General features: G+C 39.7%; 1 protein-coding gene across 8 annotated transcripts in view; it reads left to right on the top strand.

Moving 5' to 3' along the window:
- Window positions 1-21,605, top strand: part of Phldb2 (pleckstrin homology like domain family B member 2) — a 93,908-nt gene that overhangs the window by 66,833 nt on the left and 5,470 nt on the right. For 4 of the 8 annotated variants that reach the window (XM_090346809.1, XM_090346799.1, XM_090346759.1 and 1 more), the window contains 8 exons: window positions 1,063-1,152; window positions 3,056-3,199; window positions 5,500-5,640; window positions 7,298-7,397; window positions 12,594-12,798; window positions 17,382-17,472; window positions 18,657-18,803; window positions 21,106-21,325. In XM_090346809.1, the coding sequence (XP_090202935.1) occupies window positions 1,063-1,152; window positions 3,056-3,199; window positions 5,500-5,640; window positions 7,298-7,397; window positions 12,594-12,798; window positions 17,382-17,472; window positions 18,657-18,803; window positions 21,106-21,325 (1,138 nt within the window). The remainder of the gene's footprint in view (window positions 1-1,062; window positions 1,153-3,055; window positions 3,200-5,499; window positions 5,641-7,297; window positions 7,398-12,593; window positions 12,799-17,381; window positions 17,473-18,656; window positions 18,804-21,105; window positions 21,326-21,605) is intronic. The other 4 variants (XM_090346785.1, XM_090346776.1, XM_090346768.1 and 1 more) reach the window with 3 other exon arrangements.

Raw genomic sequence — 21,605 nt, 5'->3', positions numbered from 1 at the left:
AGCTAGGATTACAGGCATGAGCCACCGCTCCTGTCATGGCTGCTGATTCTTTTGGGTTAGTTTTATATCCAGCTACTTTGCCAAAGTTCTTAATGAGCTCTAGAAACTTGGTGAAGACTTTTTTTAAAAAAAGTTGTCAAATAGTATCCTTAAGATGTTTGCATTCTCTGCTTGTGGATTATACTACAGTAAGCAATGTGATCCATAAATATTTTTTCTAAAAGTTATTAGCAAATTATGTAGATCTTAGACCCCAACATAAGTTAATATCAGACAAGTTTTTGAGGAAAATATAATATAGGTTATGATATTCTATCACTGTAAAGCCCAGAATTATATCTTACTTAGGAGAATAAAAATATTTTCAAAAATATTTCTGTAATTTACTCAGGGGAGGATTCCCATGGGTGTAACTCCTTTGAACAACTAATATGTGGTATAATGAAATGAGTACTGGAAGCTGAAATATGTGTTTTGAGGAGTGGAGGAGGTAAAGAAGTAGGAAGGCAGACAAAGGGAGAGAGAAAGGACTGGCAAATACAGGCATAATATTTAATATAAATGCATGAAAGTGGTAACTTGAGGGCATGGGGGTTTGGGAGAGATGGGGACAATGATGAAGAGGTGACACTGATCAAGATGTATTGTACTCACTGATATACAAAATTGAAACCCCTTGTACAACTACTTCAAGATAACTTAAATTAAAAGATGAGGCCTATAAGGGCTCCATAAAAAAAAAGAGAGAGACTCCAAGGATGCCTTAATCCATATTCCATTTTTTTGCTCTAGTTAGAACACCCAGTGATCTAGTAACAAGTTGTCACTCTACAAAATTTATCTTAAATGAAAGGTTATCTAGGTATGTATACTTGAAAACAACTTATGCATCACATCAGCTAGTAGAGATGAGAAATATACAATAGCAAGCTGTTGCCAAGAAAGAGGAGAAAACATGGAAATGCATCGAGGACATGGGGTTGGGTTTGTCTTCGGTGCAGTCATTATACTCAGTTGTATCCAGAGTTTTCTCCAAGCGTAATAGATTCTGTCTTCCTTCAGGAAAAGGAGAATCTTTGTAATTTGGAAAAGAAATACACCATCCTCTCTGGGGGAAAAGGGTTTCCTGTTAATCCCAATACTCTAAAAGAGGTAAGCCATGATTTCACATGTCTGCCCATCTAACAGTAACTTAATGATTTATAAAGCACTCCATGGTTTGATGGGTTTCCTACACTTTATTAGTAACGCTTGGAGGAGTCCAGGGATTAGCTTTGTGTATAATGCATACAATGTGTGTGTGTGTGTGTGTGTGTGTGTGTGTAATGCATACAATGTATGTGTGTGTGTGCTTGCGCGTGTGTGTGCGTGTGTGGGCACACACGCATGTGTGCATATAGGCACATGTGCCTGTGTAAATGCAATTGGTTTGGTTGGCAGTGACACTGTGAAGTAATTAGAGTGTTACAAAATGTAGGTTCTTTCCCTGTCCTGTTTTTACTCTTATTATTCTTTCTCCTGAGTTTTATAGAATGTTATATATACCAAATATTGGGGAAAATAGTCTAATTTATTTCTTTCCTCTATCTCTTTTTTGACTCTCAACATTCTGTCTGCCAACTCTTTTATTTGGGAGCTCCTGCCTCCATCAAGCACTATGGACTCTGTGAATTGAATGTTTAAACTCTACTTTGGAAAAGTATAATGCTGATTGATAAAGGAAACAGTGTTCCTTGTATTTTTGCTTTTTATATTTATAAGCTAAGGAGAAAGCTTCTATATAAAAATTGCAGAATCAAAAGAACTACTCTTATGTATAAATTGCTTATAAAAAGACAAGAGTGTCAGAAATTCCTACACAGGAAATGTTTTTCTTAGGCATGTAGCCACTCAGGATCTGGCACTGTTCTTGAGCTTTCTCAAGGCTAGCACTCTACCACTTGAGCCACAACACCACTTCCAGCTTTTTCTGAGTATGTGGACTCGAACTCAAGGCTTTGTGCATGCTAGGCAAATACTCTACCACTAGGTGACCCTCCCGGCCCACTTTCACTATTCATGTCCAGGCTGGTAGATGTAGACCAAGATCATCCTATTTATACTTTATCTGTAGATGCTAAGACAGTGTGTGCCACCACACTTGGTTGAGATGGGATTTGGTCAATGCTGGCCTTGACCAAACAGGAGTTCGAGAGTCTGGACTCATACAGATTGTGGCATATGGGATATTTCTGTAATCCAGAGCTAGAACTCAATTCCTGAGCTCAAAAGCAAGTGAATATTCTCTGACCCAGGGGAAGAATTCAGAATTGGGGAATTGCTTTGAATTGAAACAACCTTCAGTTACATCTTAGAGCTGTGTGTGTGTGTGTGTGTGTGTGTGTGTGTGTGTGTCTGTCTGTCTGTCTGTCTGTCTGTCTGTCTGTCTGTCTGTGTCTATCTGAATGTATATGTATGTGTATTTGCCTGTATGAGAATGGTAAAAATGTGCTTTTTATTCTCATTTGGTTATATCTCATTTGAGAAACAGATGCTCAAAAGCTAAATTCTACTCCAAGTAAATTACTGTTTTATAAATATTTCCTTAGTACAAACCCAGCACCTCTTAGCTTATTTTTATTGACATAGTGATTCATTGGCAAACAAAAGAAGGGAAAATCTAAGAGTAAAGATTTGTAGGGAAAGTTCTTGAATGGAATTATTGCATTATCAGTTTTATTCCTCAGATTCTTCTTGGTGTGTGGTTGATTTCAATGTATGGACTGTGACAACTTCATTCCCTCTGTGGAATGAGCCTTGATAGCTCAAACTATTTTTAAGTAGAAGATGTTGTGTTATTGATTATAGAATCATCTTGATTTTGCTGAAACAACTTATATTTAACATTGATAATACCATTTTAATTACTGATCATTCTCTTAATGAAACATTTGAAAATACCGAGGCATCTGGCTATGCCGCTGTCAGCTAACTTCATTGAACTGAGAACATTAATACTCTCGCATGCCTCAGCTTTTGCTTTCTTTGTGTTTAACTTCTCAATTCCTCCTTTTAGGGCTATCTCAGTGTAAGTGAAATTAATGACCCATGTGGCAATTCCACGAGTCTGTCCCCTTCTGCTCAGTTCTCTGCTGATGCTGATGTTGCTGTCACTGAGCCTGCCTCTGCTGTGCCGGGGAGCCAGCCCCAGAGTCCAGAGGTGTGTGGGCATAACATTTCATTCATTCAATCACTGCTTTTCTTCATGTCAATAATGAACCCACAGTTAGCCGAAAATAAGCAAAATGATGGTATTTGACAGACTGAAGATAAGTTTCTAAAACATATCTACTTGTGGTTCTGCTCTATCATTTAAGATGCCAGACACCACAAAGTGGATTTATGTGCATCTCAATGGTAAAAAGTGGGGGAAGGGGAGGAAAAGCTCATTTGAAGCAAATGAGCTCAGTGCCTTAGCACTCCAACCTTAGTTTTCTTAAAATTAAAGAAAAAACAATTTCTCTAAAATTATTCACACTAAATCACCTTTCCAGCTTGATTTTATTTTCTATTTTGTTTTGCCATGCAGATATTTTTGATTCTTAGGCTTTTCGAAAGCATTCTTGGGAGTGGCCATTAATAATAAATGAGAATACCTTATACCCATCCAAGTTGCTGCAGTATAGATTTTAGTAAACAGCTAAATTGAAAAATGTGGCCCATCAAGTTTGACTTTTTGATTAACATATAACAACAACAACAACAACAATAAATTCGATTGTCAGTTTCATTTCTTTGCTTTATCCTTTCACTATATATGAACACGTATCTATACCTTTTCTTTCTCCTATAAAGCAAAGATCATCTGTCTGTCCTGGATTTATGTTTCCTTCCACTCTTTCTCCTCATACTATCACTCAACCTCCATCAGCCTCTTGGCCTGAAGTCATGACTACATCTGATCCTTTTCCTTTAAATGACACACCTCCACCTCTACCAGCTAAGAAACACAGAAGGCAACAGCAGCAGGAGCCTCAGGTAATGTAGGTACTGGTGCATAGAGGGGTGGGGTCACTGAAGTGGAATCTCTTCAGCTTTTCCAAAGATGGTGGTGGTGGTGGTGTGTGTGTGTGTGTGTGCACACATGTGCGCGAGTGAGTGTGCATGCCAGTACTAGGATTTGAACTCAGTGCCTTTGCATTGTCCCTAAGCTTTTCCATTCAAGACTAGCTGATGCTCTACCACTTGAGCCACTGCTCCACTTTCAGCTTTTTTGCTAGTTAACTGGTGGTAAGAGCCTCATGGACTTTGGGGCCCAACCTGGCTTCAAAACAAGATCCTCAGATCTCAGTCTTCTAAGTGGCTAGGACTATAAGCATGAGCCACCAGCATCTGGCTCTACGGTTAATTTTAGAAGGGCAAGATTTTTTTTCCTTCCTTCCTTTCTTTTCCTTTCTTCCTTCCTTCCTTGACATTTAGTATTTCTAGAGATCTCATGATTGTTATAAAGTTTTAAGGTCTTGATCATCTTCTTCTGGCTTTTGATTCATTTGAACAAATTTCACATTTTTGAAAATATGTAATGATTGATCTTATGTTTTCATCAATATGCTAGTAAGTACTTCCATAAAATCTATAGTCCAGAGGTTGTAATATCAATCCAATTATTTTTATTGGTCATCATAGATAATGGATATGCGGGCAAAGCTAGGAGAAAGGAATACTTGAGGCCTCACATATGTGATGCTCCTACTTCTGCCTACCAAATGCTGTGTTACCACATCTAGTAATTTTTATGTATTTCAAGAGTTTGAAATTGGAGTTAAAATGATCGGCTTTAAAAGCTGGGGCGGCGGGGGGCGGGGAGTTATGTAGAAATCACTTTACTATTGAAGATACTTGGAGGAAAAGGAGAGGGGGAGAGAAGGAGAGGGTAGATTTAAATAAGAGATTACAGTACAGTCGGGGCATGGAATACAAGGATAACCTAGAAAGGTGCCTTCTATGAAAAGTTTACATACATTTGGAGTGTGTTTATGTCACTGAAATAGTATGGCCTTTTCATACAACTTCTCTGTTTACTTGATCTTTCTCTTTGCTCACTTCCTTCTCTCCTTTCCTGTCTGCTTCTGGGATCTGGGCCGTCACATTGACCTATCTAGACCAATCATTGTTTACTTGTTTGATCCACTGGCTATTTCACTACCCTGTGCCACCACCTGCATGCCAAAGCCATCAGATTAGTGGCAACCCTCACAATAACTCTTAAGTTGTGCTGAGGCCTCAAGGCAGCACTACAGAAGTGAAAGGTGATTCAGTAACAAATTCTTCCATTGTTCAGTAACAGCAGATGCTAACCAAAACCTGTTCCTCAGCATAAACAGAAGTAGAAAATCAGGGTGAACATATGAAACCTTCTTTGTAAGTGCATACTTCCCCCCCCATTCTCCCCCCATTTCTTCCCTGATCTGTTGCAGTTAGTCAAGTTTTGCTATTTTGCTTTTACATTTGCATTTAAAGCACTTTAGAAGTCTGGAAGAAAGGAAAAAACAGCATAAAGAAGGCCTCTATCTGAGTGACACTTTGCCTCGAAAGAAAACCACACCTTCCATCTCCCCACATTTCAGCAGTGCTACAATGGGGAGAAGCATCGCCCCCAAGGTAGGACTGAAGAAACAAGGGGTTTCTTTTGGGGGTGTCTTCTTATTACACTCCCACCGTGCAAAGGCCTGGAAGGAAAACCGCTTATGATAACAAAGCATTGGATCTGCTGTGGGGCAGACATCCCGACTAGCTTTTCTGTGCTATTCAGAGACTATTTGGAGTTACATGTTCTGGGGATAAAGATTGTGGAGGTAGATATTTTCATGATCCCAATTCACTCACCTGACAGGCTCCTGGGATAGTTACATCCCAGATTTAAAAATAAGATAAGTTCCAATTAAGATTAAGTCCTAAGAGACTCCAGAACTAATAGCCCCAAGTATTTGTTGGGTCAATTATTGCAGGTTTCACACTGGGCTTAGCCCTTTACATGAGTAGTCTTATATTAATCAATTTATTTAATGTGGTAGTACTGAGGCTTGAATTCAAGGCTTCACTCAAGTGGTTCTCCACCACTTCTAGCTTTTTTTTTTTTTTTTTTTTGGTTGTGGGGCTTGAACTCTGTGGGCCTAGGCTTTGTCCCTGAGCTCTTCACCTCAAGGTTACTGCCCTACCCCTTGAGCCACAGCGCCATTTCCTCTAGCTTTTTTTTTTTTTTAATGGTTCATTGGAGAGAAGAGTCTTAAAACTAGGCTGGTTTTGAACCTAAATCCTCAGATCTCAGGCATGAACCACCAGTGCCTGGAAAATAGTTTTATTGCAAAGCCTAGCATGGTTAGACAATGGAAATGTTTACTGATTAGTGAGGTAGAAGAAGCTAAGTGACTAATGCCAAACCCTTCAGCCGGTGTTAGTGATGCTGAGATGGGAGCCAATGTCTGTGCCCTCCCTTATGTTCTGCTGGCATACCCTGGGGCCATTTCAGAACCAGAGGAAAAGTCAAGTGAAGGAGCAGAAGATTCATTTTTCTTTCTGTTAGTTTTTCTTTGTTTATTTTGTTTCATGTAGGCCAGTATGTGGATTTGAATTCAGGGCTTCAAGCTTGCTCAGATTTCTTACTAGGCTGTCACTCTACCACGTGAGCCATGCTTCTGTCTGCTTTTTTTTTTACCAGTTATTTTGGAGACAGAATCTTTCAGACTTTTCTGCCCTTGGCTTGAAAAAATGATCCTCTGGATCTCAGCTTCCTACGTAGCTAAGATTGCAGATATATGTCACTATCATCCAGCTTAAGAGGGAAGTTCTTAATGGAGGCGTCCTTAGCCTGTCTCCTTGTCCTGAATCAAAGAAACTTTGTTTTCATTTGTTTTATGTGGGTGTTTCAAGTGTACAGAAATTGATGCATTTGAACAAGTGTAGGTCTTCCCGGCCTTTTGCATGGTATGCATGCATTCCTTTCCCTGCATCTGCCCTCAGCTCCTAATGCATGAAGAATTTTTGGCCATTCACTCAGGTGACAATAGATAGTTTCTTTCCTCAACCATCTTCCCTTTCGGAATTGTCATTGGAGGCATGCTGTGATGTTGAGAATGCTGTGAGTTTGTTAGGAAGATCCGATGGCCTTGGCCATCTAGTGTCCCCAGATGGGACATGAAGACCTACCTTCTCAGTCCTCATTGCTTAGGCAGGAGCTATGGAAAAAGGGATGTGACTATTTCCTGAAGGGCCCTATGAGATGAAGTTTTCCTGAAGTGTTCCCTCCTGATTTTCACAGGCTCACATGCCTCTGGGACAGAGCAACAGTTGTGGCAGCGTGCTCCCACACTCCCTGGCCACCATGACCAAAGACTCAGAACCACGGAGGATGCTCAGAGGTGTGTACCTTTCCATCCTAGGGCTGTCTCTTGTAAAGCTTTGACATTTCTCAGAGAAAGAGTAACAGTAGAATTGGGGAGGTTAGAAAGGGATCATCTAAAGTCCTAAATGTTACTCTTCTTTTTCTTCTCCTTTGCCTTCTCCTCCTCTTCCTTCCTCCCCCATCTCCTCCTCCTCCTCCTCCTTCTTTTTGGTAGTTGTACTTGTGTTTGAACTCAAGGCCTTGCATTTACTTGCTAGGCGCAGGTGCTCTACCACTAAACACACACTTCAAGCATATTTTTTTTGTGCTGGCTATTTTTTTTTTTTTTTTTTTTTTTTGCCAGTCCTGGGCTTGAGCTCAAGGCCTGAGCCCGGTCCTTGGACTTTCTCAAGACTAGAGCTCTACCACTTGAGCCTCAGCACCACTTCGGGCTTTTCTTCTATGTATGTGATACCAAGGAATAGAACCTAGGTCTTCGTGCATGCTAGGCAAGCACTCTGCCACTAGGCCAAACTCTAAACTCCAGGCTCCAATAGGCTTCCTTTTACATCTGCTTTACCAATGGTCAAAGACATCAAAGCATGGCTTGGCCAGTGGAGCACACAAGGCCAGTTGGTGTATTGTTATGCTTATGTGTTGCAGGTTTGGGGAAGACTGAGACTCTCAGGAAATGGGGAAGAATCACAGATGATCACACTCTAAATGGAAAAATCTTCCTTAAATTAGAAAGCAAGAAAAACTAGACCCTTGCACTAAATAGATAGATTTATGAAACACTAGAGCTGTTAACAGTATCCTGTAGAAGGTTTTCATGAGAACATGGTGAATCTGAAGGAATATTTGACCTCTTGCGCTTTTTTTTTTTTTTTTGCCAGTGTTGGGGTTTCAACTCTGGGCCTGAGCATTGTCCTTGGGCTTTTTTCTCAAGGCTAGACCTCTACCACTTGAGCCATAGCACCACTTCTGGATTTTTTGTATGTATGTGGTACCAAGGAATTGAACCCAGGTCTTTGTGCATGCTAGGCAAGCTCTCTCCACTAGGCCAAACTCCCAGCCCTCTCTTGTGCTTTGAGTCCTTTTCTCTCAAATAATTGAAGTACTCATGCTGGTGTCATAAAGAAAAGAGAACCCTATTCTCCTAGCTCACTTAGGGATATAAGCTCTTCAGAATCATCATTTACCTTTGATTAACCACTGTGCTCTTGTTCTTGATGAACATATCTTTTGTGTTCCTGAGAATACTGAAGCTCCAGAAGCTAATGTTCTGCTAAATTTTTCTCAGGACTCTGATGTGATGGCTTCTGAGAAAATAGAGAACCATTATAGGTTTGCCAACCCAGAGATGATTCTTCTTGTGGCTTTTGGCTCTTCCACCCAGAGGAGCAGGAATCAGGGAGAATAATTCTTAGAGACACAGCAAACAACAAAGCTGGCAGAATTTTACATGAAACCCATAGAGTTGAATCACTAGAACTAGGAAGTAATGGATCATTTACACATTTATAATGACTTTACTGGGCTTCATTCCAATATCAAATGCTCTTAAAACTCCAAGGTTTGGGAGAGAAAAACATTTGTACCTAATAACTTCCCCTTCACTCAAACATTGACTTTTTCATTTACTTTTTGTGTACACAATTAACTTCCATGCACCATTTTTTCGATGCTGTCATAATGGATGCGTCAAGGATGATGGTGTAAGTACAGCCTTCTTTAGCACTGTCTGCACAGCACTGACAAAGTCCCTCAGGCCAACCAAGAGATTTGAGAGCAGAGTTGAAAGCAGAGAGCAGTTGTGATGCTCATTGGCTTTTGTACAGCTTGTCAACTACTTCAGAATGAATCCAATCTTTGTCCTTTCTTTTTTCTTTGTTGCTGTTGTTGTTAAATGCAGGAAAGTCCAGGAAAGGTATGACAACCTCCTTGTGTGGTGTTTTTGTTGCCAGAAAATATTAAAAGATCATTGTCAAGTCATCTTTAGAAATGATCAGACTTTATGCTTTACCATGGTGGATTATTTTTAAGTCTAATCATTGTTCCTTTTATATAATAGAGAAAATAGTCGCACATTTGTCAGAAACACAGTGCTGAGTGCAGCTGTTCATTTTCTCTGGACAGCTGCATGATTCTCTTGTTTTGCATTTTATCCAAGAGTCACACATGCAGCCAGTACACAACATGGACTTGTGAGGTTGAGCATAAGAAGAGTAGCTTTGGGGTGTGTACAAGCTAAGCATAAAACTGAGTGTTCCTCCCTCACAAAGGCCAGATAGAAGTAAATGAAGAGAGGGACAGTGGGGTATGGGGAGGATTTAAGAACCTTTAGTTTATTCTTTCCAGGTAAACCTATTTAATAAGACAATCTTAGCAGAGAGTAGAGAAGAGTCTAAATGACTGTCTAAATGACAGTCTAATGACTGTCTTGAATGTGTAGCATGGTTATCATTAAGGAAAAAAGAACTTGTTATAAAATTCCATGGATTGTGCTTCAAATAATTGAATGGCATTTTCAAACCTTGGCTCTTAAAAACCATTTGCTATTATCTGCTTGAGGGAAAAAAAAGAATTGTTTATTGGAAATATGTTTTTAATGCTTCAGATCATTTGATTGATGAAAATATGTAAAAATGTTGCCTTGTTAACAAATCTTTCTTTTTTTAAACTAACTATGCATGTCTCATAATGTCATTTTAAAAACTACTTCAGTTATCCTTTTGAAACTTAGATTGAATCTAAAACTGTGAGCATCCTGTGTTTTTCTGGTAATGTTAACACCATCAAAGACTGCATGTTATAAGTACTATATATTTTCTTGTCCTCTCTTCATCCTTTCTGATCTTGTACTTTTTCCCCTTTCTCCATCGTTTTTCTCCTTCCTGCCCTGCCCTGTGCCTTCTTCCTCTGTGGACTGTCATTAGGAAGAGTGAATTCCTCAGGTGAGCTATGAAAGGATGAATTGCCACAAATCCTGGTTAGTTTTATTCTCTTAAGCCTAGGTTAAAATTTGAAGTCATCACACTTTCTTTTCTTTTTAACTTGATAACTTTCTATTTTATTGTAATTAATAAAAGGGTTACATGATATTTGCCAGATAGAAGGTGCATTAATTCACATATATTGATACCCTTTCACATGTCTTGGTCCCCATTACCCTCCCCCCACCCCCCCACCCCCGACTTGGTTTTCCCCCCTTCCCTATCCAATTTCAAATAACCAAATACAAATAAATCCAATATATCAGATAACAAAGTGAGATACTGTAACAATATGAGATAACCAAGGGACAGCAAAAGAGATGAGAGATAACATAGTACATTAAGGACAACAATCATTCATTGTATGGCTTTTGTTTCAATATCCTGGAGATCTTTTCAATTAGTGAAGTCATCACACTTTCTATACTAAGGCGTATATAACAATTGAAAGCATGTGTCATACATTTGGGATACATTGACAAAACTTTACCTATCTTACAATGGTTAATTCACATGGTACCTTTTGGATCCTACTAGCCAGAATTTATAAAGAATGGTATTAGAAAAAAGAAGAATGATAAATTAACATTGTGCCTCTAAACTAATGGCTGTCTCAGGCAAGGAGTAGAGTTGGTATTTTTTTTTTGTCCAATGCTACACGATAAACTTTAGATAGGAGATCTTGCTTTCTAAATTTTATAAATGGCTCTCTTTAATAGTTGTATCTATTGGTATGGAAAGATTTAGAGCATTTTCAAGGTCTTTTAAACTTTTTTTTTAGTTGCTTTTACTTTGCTCAACATTATTCTATGGATATAAATAAAAATAAAAACAAACCCAAGTATACTTGAAGAGAGGAAATTTTTCCTTATTTTTTTAAAGTCCCTCTTTTGCTTCACTCCTAATAGTAGATGCATTCCACTTCCTTATTTGGCCACTAAGATCTTTGGAATTTACAGATGAAAAGTGGATTCCATGTAATGCCAATTTTGTGGACTCCACATGCTAAATAAATGGTGTAAGTAGGGCTTCAAATCTTCCTCCCTGACAGAGTCACAAGAATGAGGGTCTAGTCCTGTGGCTGCTTCCTCTCTGGAACTCCAGCCAGTTCCTCCTTCTGTCTTAGACTCTTCTGTGGTCTTCCATCTATGGCAATTTCTTGTGCCTACAAATGACCAAGCCAGAGCACAAATCCTAGAACCAGTTCTTAGAATCATCTAGGTTCAAGTCCACAGATGCAGCCATGAGGTCCCTGTCCTTGTTTTAATGCTGTTACTGGAGGATGGATGAGGCATTCCCTCTGCTTCCCAGGCCCCATGCATAAACACAGGTCTTGGGATCCATTTATGAAAAGTATTTCCAGATGAAAGTTTTAGGGAAGATTCACTTTAGTATAACAGGAGAAAGTAAGGCTAGATAGGGCATTTCTTACTTCTCATACAGAAGATAGAAGTTAAAGACTCAAAATGACAGCTGTTGTTTGCTGCCTTTATTCTTTTTGAGCTTGGGGTAGGAGTGGGGAGGAGAAGGCTTGTGGTCATGTCTGTCTAGCAACATCAACTCTTAAGCAATGGTTCTAGGTAGGTAAGATGGGTGAAGCCCACCCAGAAAAACAGGGAATCTTCCAGAATCTTTTTTGCCAGACCTACCTTTTATTCTTTCAGTCTTCACTCATTAGTGAAGAGCTTTCCAGATTTTTATTTATTTTTTTGCCAGTCCTGGGCATAAGCTCAGGGCCTGAGCACTGTTCTTAGATTTTTCTCAAGGCTAGAACTCTACCACTTGAGCCTCAGCACCACTTCCAGCTTTTTTCTATGTATGTGGTACCGAGTAATCAAATCTGGGTCTTCATGCATGCTAGTCAAGCACTCTACCATAGGCCAAACTCCCGGCCCGTCCAGATTGTGCCTTCAGTTGAATATACCTCTCTCTAAGAGGATTCAAGGCTTTCTCTGGGTTTCTGGTTCATTTTTTCTAGAGTTTGAGCGTATGCTGCTGTATTATTCATGGTTGGGCTGCTCAGTTGTAGAAAGTGTGTCAAGTGACCCCGCTAGCACAGACTTGCTCACAAGACCATTTCTTAGGACCTCTTGCTTACTGTTTCATTTGCTCTGCTTGGCTTCAAAACAAAAGGCCCTAAAGTCAAATGCAGATGTTGCTGTCTTGAGTCTGTAGGCTTACAAGATTCTAAGCCTGATAATGTAGGCATATTTGCATATTTATGGCTCTTTCCTCAGGTTATAATCACCAGCAGATGAGTGAAAGACAAAGACAGAAATCTGAATTTTACAACCGCACAGCCTCAGAGTCAAATGTCTACTTGAATAGTTTCCGTTACCCAGATCACAGCTACAAAGACCAGGCCTTTGACACCTTGAGCCTGGACAGTTCAGATAGCATGGAAACCAGCATCTCTGCCTGCTCACCTGACAATATTTCCAGGTAAGATTTATTCATGGGTGGAATTTCTGCTTTAAAAAGCCTCAGCTGGCTTCAAACATGAACTCATTAATTTCAGAAAGTATTAAGGAGACCCTGAAACATGGTATCTTTTGGCTGAGCAAGGTAAAGTTTGTCTGTAACTCCCATTATTCCAGAGGCAGAGGTAGGAAGATTGCAATATGAGGCTGGCCTGAAAAGACAGAAAAAATCATATTAAGTGAAGTAAGCCAGACTCAAAGGAACATAGGCTCAATGGTTTCCCTCATTTGTCATAATCAGTAGAAACCTTGGGTTCTCCTAGCAGAGATTTACAATAGAGCAAAACCTAGATACATACGGCCATATAGTATGACACTAAATGAAAGAACCTCCAGGATATAGAAACAAAAGCCATATAGTTAGTGATTGTTGTCCTTAATGTACTCATCTCTTTTGCTGTCCTTTTGTTATCTCATATTGTTACAGCATTTCACCTTGTTATCTGATATATTGGATAAATGCTTATTTGGTTATTTGAAATAGGATAGGGAAGGGGGGGAAAACAAGATGAGGGGTGGGGAAGGGGGAAGGGAAATGGGGACCAAGACATGAGAAAGGGTATCAATGTGTGTGAAGTAATGCACCTTCTATCTGGTGAACATAATGTAACCCTTCTATTAATTACAATAAAAAAATATGGAAAAAAAAATGAGGCTGGTCTGAGGAAAAGCAAGAAAGAGACCCTAGCTAAGAAAACAAAAGTTTCTGGAGGAATGCTGTGAGTAATAGAGAATTTGACTAGCATCCAGGAGACCATGAGTTTAATTTCTCAGTACTGTTAAAAAAAAAAAGTATGGTCATTTATAGCTGTGTGACTTAGTCAATTAGATATTATATGTTCATTTTTCCACTTTACCTTATTTCTTTACACTTAAAATTTGGTATGGTGTGCTTCAAAAATGAGTTGCCTTTGTGGGTGGACTCCAAGCTCCATTTGTGCTGCTTTTTTTTTTTTTCTAGTCTCAGGTTCTTTTGAACTGTGATCCTCAGATCTCAGCCTCCTGAGTAGCTAGGATTACAGGTCTGTACATCACTTTTTTTTTTTTTTTTTTGGCCAGTCCTGGGCTTGAGCTCAGGGCCTGAGCACTGTCCTTGGACTTTCTCAAGGCTAGAGCTCTACCACTTGAGCCTCAGCACCATTTCTGGCTTTTTTCTAAGTATGTGGTACCGAGGAATCGAACCCGGGTTTCATGCATGCTAGGCAAGCACTTTAACCACTAGGCCAAACTCCCGGCCCTAAACTTTTTCTTTTTCTTTTTTTTGCCAGTCCTGGGCTTGAGCTCAGGGCCTGAGCACTATCCTTGGACTTCCTCAAGGCTAGAAGCTCTACCACTTGAGCCTCAGCACCATTTCTGGCTTTTTTCCTATGTATGTGGTACCGAGGAATTGAACCCAGGTCTTCATGCATGCTAGGCAAAGACTGTACCACTAGAACAAACTCTAGGCCCCTTGTGCTGCTTTTGATTAAATACCAGAAATCATTTCCAGTAGAGTCAAATCTTCAGATGTTTTATTCTTGTGTCTTAGGTAGAAGGAAAGCCATAGCTGTTTTGTACATTAAAACATTTTTTGTGTGTGTGGTGGTGGGGGCTTGAACTAGGCCTGGGCGCTATCCCTGAACTCTTCAACTCAATGCTACCACCCCACCCTTGAGCCAAGCCCCACTTCCCATTTTCTAGAGGTTAATTGGAGATAAGAGTCTCAGGTCCTTTTGTGCCTAGGCTGGCTTTGAACCTTGCTCCTCAGATCTCAGCCTCCTGAGTAGCTAGGATGACAGTCGTGAGCCATGTATCTGGCTATATTAAAACATTTTTAAGGATTTAACCACTCCCATTTGTATTCCCACACTGGGGCCAACTAAAAGCAGCATTAGGGAATTAAGCCAAAGCTACATCTAAATACAAACTGGTCTTCTCTTCTGAAGCTCTACTAATGAAAGCCCAGCCCTATTTCATAAAACCAGAACCCGATTCTGCTTTCCAGAGTCAGCTCTGTCTTCCATCTCTTCTTGGGCTTTTTACTGACCATACTTATTCTTAATATCTTGGAGTATGAGATAAAAAGATCAAAGCTGACCAATGCTAATAAAGACAACAAAAATAACTTCCACTTCCGATTGCATTTAGAGAACTATTCTATAATACAACCCAGAAATTTAAGCAGAATAACAATTTTGTGCAGAATTTACCCAGTTACTTAAGTCCCAGCACCTATTTTCTAAACTTCATGTTTGTTTTCAGTGTCAATAAAGATGCTGACAAAATAAAACTCATGTCCAACTCATGTGACTTTCCAGGAGTCACAAAAATGTTGTTTTAACACAAAAGGGAAAGGCACAGGAACTCACAACTGAGCAATTCTGTCATTCTGCAAATGGCTTTTGATGCCCTAGGAAGCCTCAAAACCCAAATTGGTGTCACTAGAATTTCAGTATAATATTACTTCTTGTATAGAATTTATAATTTGGTGATCTTTTACTGTGAAATCATGAAAATAAATGTAAGCTCAGTAGATTGTTAAGTCCTTTATAACTGTCTTCATGAAGATTCCGTAGGCTGTCAAGAAAATTGAGATTATGAGAGTCAGATAATTGCTCAGAGTACCACAGCTAGTAACTATGACAGCAGCACAATATCTCAGGCTGCGCTAGCCTCAAATACATGCTTATGACACTGTACTTACAGTAAAATCTTGGTAAGTCTCTTAACTGAACCAGGTTTTTGTTTTGTTGTGTACGCTATTGTTAGAATGAGAGAACCTTTAGACATCAGTCTATAGTTTTATTTGCTGAGACACTGCAATAAGGATGTATCTATCTGAATTTCTCACTATTAAAAAAAAGAAGACAATTCAGTGGATAGAGAGAAGATATAAGACAGTGGAATCTGAGTAAATGTAGACTGAACTAAGAGTGTCAAATAGGGGTGGAGGGGCAGGCTACTGATGAATTTGGCTGGAGATTGATCTCAGCACCTCAAACACACTTATATTGCCATCAACACACTTACATTGTTTTTTAACTTGTGATTCTTTTTAAACCTAACACATAATGAGAGTCAAATTATTTCCAAATCCATTGTGGATTTAAGACATATATATCTGATGCTGCAGATGCAAAAGTGTATAATATAATTTTGTGACCTTATCTGACCTCCAGCCATATAATGCTTTCCGCTTTCTTCATTACAGCAAAGATACTTATCCCTATTCCATCCAAAAAGTCAATGAAGAAGGAGTAAGATTCCTGCACAAAAATTTAATTTTATTTTAAATTCTTGTTAGCTAAGGAGAACAGAACTCACCCTTTTGAACCTCTCTCAGTATCTAATGAAAACAATCATAAGAAATCACTGGGTTTTTTTCCCCCCTCAGGAGAAAACACCTTGTTAATAATAGGCCCAGAATAACATTAGCAAGCCCAGTCTCATTGTTAAGCTTATAAGGATCCAGTCTTCCTAAAACAGCCCCTGTTGTCAAGAGTGGGCTTTGTAATAGGGCCAGCAATGCTGACTTTTTTGCCACAAGCCCTGTGTAACTGTACATTTATCAAGACACCCTTCCTTTAGGTTTGAATCTTCCTACTCTTGATTTGATCAAGTTATCTATAATCAAGCAGACTGCTTATTTATGTATACTTCCTCTGTGTGTGTGTGTGTGTGTGTGTGTGTGTGTGTGTGTGTGTGTGTGTGTGTGTGTGTGTGTGGTAAGTGGGGCTTAAACTCAGAACCTTGCTCTTTTATTTAGCTTTTTCCATTCATAGCTGGTGTTCTACCACTTAATCCACAACTGCACTGCCACCTATTTTGCTGAGTAACTGGAGAGAAAAGTGACTTGAACTCTTCTGCCTAGTCTGGCTTCTAATCTTGATCTTTTAGATCTCAGCATCCTGAGTAGCTAGGAATACACTGGCACCTATGTACACTGTTACAAATTTCTTTTCTCCTTGTTTTTATCTTTTTCATCATGTATTTTGATTCCTCTGAATCCTCTTTAATACGGCAGGTGGTAGCTGCTTCCAAAACTGGTCATTTAGTGACCTTGCTCCTGCTAGTGTCATTTTTCAATGATATCATTTAGTAAACTGATCACATGTATAAATTCATAATGGAAAAAGCTAGAGGATTCACATTCACAAGAAAATAAAATGACCTTGGTGTCATTTGGGGGGTTTAGCCTGTGGATCTTTAAACTGATAGGCAGATCTCCCACGGGCCACCCTTGTTAAACCTTGAAGGACTCATTTGGCTTATTTCCGAGAAAAGCCATTCACACTAATGTTATTTTTGTCTCCTTAATGGCAGTAAGTCAATGTCACTTGGAATTTTCAGCCTTGAATTGATTTGCCTCTTCAGGTGAATGACTTGCTAGTAACATCCTTTGAAATGAGTGCGCTTAGGTTCATCATATACCTCCCTTGTCCGTGTGTGTGTGTGTGTGTGTGTGTGTGTGTGTGTGTGTGTGTGTGTGTGTGTGGTGTGTGTGTGTGTGTAGAGAAAGAATTTACCAGTCTGAGCCAATATTCTTAGGCCTTTTTATTGATTCAGTGCCAGCACTTCCAATATCGCCCGGATAGAAGAAATGGAGAGACTGTTGAAACAAGCTCATGCAGAAAAGACCCGGCTGCTTGAATCCAGGGTAAGCCTTGTACCTTTACCCCAGCCTGTGTGGCTGGTGCGGGGAGCCTGGCCTCTGACATCAGAAAGAACCTGTCCTTCAAGAGCTTAAATTAGTGTTGAAGCCACTCAGCCATTCTCAGTCTCCTGTCTTAACTGAAAAGAAAAGGCATGACTTTCAAAGGCTCTTCATCAGTTTTCCATCACTTGAGAAATGTGTTGGCATAGACTGTGTAGAGTTGACATAGACTGAAATGGATGTTTTGTGCTGTTGTTTGCTTGTGCTGGCTGCTCTGTGGTTTTGTCAAGGAATAGGGAAGAATGATATACCATTTTTGTGTGTGTGTGGGGGGGGGGGGTCATGGGGCCTGAACTCTGCCTAGACACTGTCCCTGAGCTCTTCAACTCAAGGCTACCACTCTACCCTACATCCCATTTTTTTTAGGTTAATTGGAGATAAGAGTCTCGGGTTCTTTTGTGCCTGGGCTGGTTCTGAACTTTGTATTCTCAGATCTCAGCCTCCTAAGTTGCAAAGATTACAGGTGTGAGCCACCACGCCCTGCAGAATGGTATATCTTTATACCTTCTCCCTTTCTTCCCAGCTTGTGCTAACTGCACTACTTTAATATTTTTTAAGTCCATGTTATTGTTGAATGTATTTAAAGGCAAAAATCAGAGCTTCCTGAGGAATCCCCCACATGCCTTTGCATCCTGCCCCAAGGGCACCTCCTTTCCTCTCTTAACTTCCCCCATACTTCCTCTGCAAACTTTAGCCAAGAAGCTTCTTGAAGAGCAGCAGCAGCAGGAATTGGAGGGAACTTTGGCCCTCCGATAAAAGACTATAGTCTTAAGAAAGGCTGAACCTCATGACTAGTATTGGTAACACTTTGTGAGTGCTGTAGTTAAGAATTAATGGGCTGTAGGCACTGGTACAAAATGAAAGCATATAATCATAAGCTGGATCTTCACTTACAACTAATACTGAATTGTTAATTAATCATTGTGCTTCTGCGTATAATGATTGGAGCTTGAAAATCTATACCAAAGGTAATTATGATATTTGTTAGCTTTTGTTATATATCTTAAGAGACTAGAATGCAAACCAGAAATCATCTTGAAAGAATTTTGATTTGGATATTAGTTGGAGTCACTGAAGTATAATCAGTATGTCTTAAAGTATTCATTGTTTTGCATAACAATTTTTAGGAACGTGAAATGGAAGCCAAAAAACGAGCTCTGGAAGAAGAAAAACGGCGAAGAGAAATTCTGGAAAAACGTTTGCAGGAAGAAACTAGCCAGAGGCAGAAGTTAATTGAAAAGGAAGTCAAAATAAGGGAGAAACAAAGGGCCCAGGTTTGTCCTTTAATTTGAATTCATAAGTGTCGTTTGCCCCCTGGTGGCCATTCCACAGAAGACAGCCATTCTATGTCTGTGGATGTCTTCCTTACCCATCAAAGTGATCCATAAGGACTTCTTCCTTTTAGGCCCATTAGCACTTGGCAGACTAAGACAAAAACATATGAGTGAGTTTATTTCACACCTTCTAGGGAGCTATCAGTTAAATAACACTATTCACGGGGAACCTGTTGGTGTCAGGTACATTTAAAGGACTATATTTTTAATGGCTTTGAAGAATGCCACTGCATTGGCTGCTGAAAACAAATGCCATCCCTGAACAGTATAAATCTCTCTCTCAGTCCTTCCCCCCTCTCTCTCTTTCTCCCTTTCCTTTTTCCTCTCCATCTCCCTCTTCCTCTCTCTTTCTCACTCTCCTTACCCCTAATAGTACTGAGGTTTGAACTGAAGGCCTCAGGTTCTTACTTGGCATGTTCAGCTCAAGCCTACATCTCTACTTCCAGCTCTTTGCTTGTTCATTGAAAATAAGCATTTCTTAGATCTGCCTGCCTGGGCTGGTTTCAAACCACAGTCTTTAGATCTTAGTCTCTTCAGTAGGTTGTGCCATGGATGTTTGCCTTCCACCCCAGTTTTATGATCAGTTGCTAGTGTTTTGTTTTGTTGTTTCTTTGTGTAACCACTGAATTGTCACATGGATCATCTTTGCTACCCCAGGCCACAACACGTTTCCTCAATTGCTAAACTCAAGGCAAACTCAGGAAAACCACTCATTGGCTTAACTTCCTTCTTGATCATCATAGATTTGCAATGTCTTGTCCTTATTACTATAGCTTCTTATATGATATGAATTTTTTCTCAAGATAATAGAGAGAAAATTAAATGTTTATTTAAAGCAACAAAAGTAAGATCTTGTTCCATATGACAATTTAAAGCTCATATCAGCTTTATCAGAGTTCGCTGGTATACTCAGAGGTAAAGAAATCATATGATCCTTCCTACTTGTGACTGTTTTGTCAAATAGTCACAGAAGCTGGGGAATGTCTTTGTGTATTTTGAGATGTCAATATGCCTGGGGCATATTGACTACAAGTACTACTGGTAAAACAGTGAGTAAAAGTGGAACATGAAACTTGTTCATCTGACTCATTATCCTGACCTCTGCCCAATTCTTAGTCTTGGTAATGATCATCCAAGAAGTAGCGTTAAAAGCCAAACCAAGAAGCAGTGTTAAGCTAGTGCTGGTGGCTCACACCTATAATCCTACTCAGGAGGCTGAGATCTGAGAATCATAGTTCAAAGCCAGCCCAGGTAGAAGAGCCCTGTGAGACTCTTATCTCCAATTAACCACTCAAAAAGCAGAAGTGGTGCTGTGGCTCAAGTGGTAAAGTGCTGGCTTGGAGCACAAAGAGGCTCAGAGACCCTGAGTTTAACCCCGTAAATGATAGAAGAAGAAGAAGAAGAAGAAGAAGAAGAAGAAGAAGAAGAAGAAGAAGAAGAAGAAGAAGAAGAAGAAGAAGAAGAAGTAGTTGTTTTAATACTGATTGTAAGTTTGCCTTCCAGTAGGTGATTAGATCATTTTCCCCAGAACAAAAGGGAAGGGTTGTTTAACAGGATAAAATAAACATACTTTAGAAGTATCACCTCTGGTGATATGTGCTTTTTGAATCAGATGAACTTTAGCTCTCACCATTCATAAAGAAGGCACCCAGTTCCATCCTTTCAGCTTCTATTCCTGAACAGCTCATGATATTAGATCCAGCTATAATGCCACAGCTAACTTCATTTCAGCTTCTTTTTCCCCAAAGTTTTATCTTTGCCATCAATTTCTATCAGGATTACTAGAGCTGATAGAAAACTGATATTAACAACTTTCAGGCTCTCATGGAGTCTCTTCTTATTTAACAGTGTTCAATAAATCGTATGAATCTATAATTACTTAAGAGGAACTGTTGTTAAGTTGTAGTAGGGAGAGTCCTTGGAAACTTCCCAATAGTGGAGTCCTATGTACACAGAACAGCCCAGACAGCTTCATGCTTCATTTCTCTGCATTTGTTAAATGCTATGTATCTCTCTGAAATGAAAAAAAAAAGACATTTTTCCACTGTCTTATTTTCCCGTTTTAAGGAATCGAACTAAAAGCCTGAGTTCATCTACCCCTCCCCAAATTGTCCCACTCAAAGTACTCTCTGCTTCTCAGACTTGCTACTTGTATCGTGAGCTCCCTGGGTGACGTTAGTTCTTGCTTCTAAACATCTGTGACCTAAAAGCTCTAGCTGACATGCCTCTTGCACTTTCCCAGGCTCGTCCTTTGACACGCTATCTTCCTGTCCGGAAGGAGGACTTTGATTTGCGCAGCCACGTGGAGACGGCTGGCCACAATATTGACACCTGTTACCATGTGTCAATCACAGAGAAGACCTGCCGAGGATTCCTCATCAAAATGGGTGGAAAGATTAAAACATGGAAAAAACGTTGGTTTGTGTTTGATCGGAACAAACGAACATTTTCGTATTATGCAGGTAGGTGATAAAAAAAAAAAAAAACTTGAACTGGTATTACAAAGCAAGTTCAATTAAAATTCAGTATACCTGTAGGTCCTCTTATGTGAGAATCTAAGACAGGAGGATCATGTGAGCCCAACTTGATTCTAACCTGGGCAATACACTAGACTAACCCTCATCCCAAATAGAAAAATAGAATCAAACCCAGGGCGTCATGCATGCTTGGCAAGCACTCTACCACTAAGCCACTTTATCAGCCCTCACCCAAAAATTTTATAATGAAAGTGTTAAAGGCCTT

Source organism: Megascapheus bottae, chromosome 1 (assembly GCF_031878675.1).
Source record: "Megascapheus bottae isolate mThoBot1 chromosome 1, mThoBot2.hap1, whole genome shotgun sequence".
NCBI lineage: Eukaryota > Metazoa > Chordata > Mammalia > Rodentia > Geomyidae > Megascapheus > Megascapheus bottae.
Note: the sequence above shows the minus strand (reverse complement) of the source record. Positions and strands in the feature narration are given on the sequence as shown.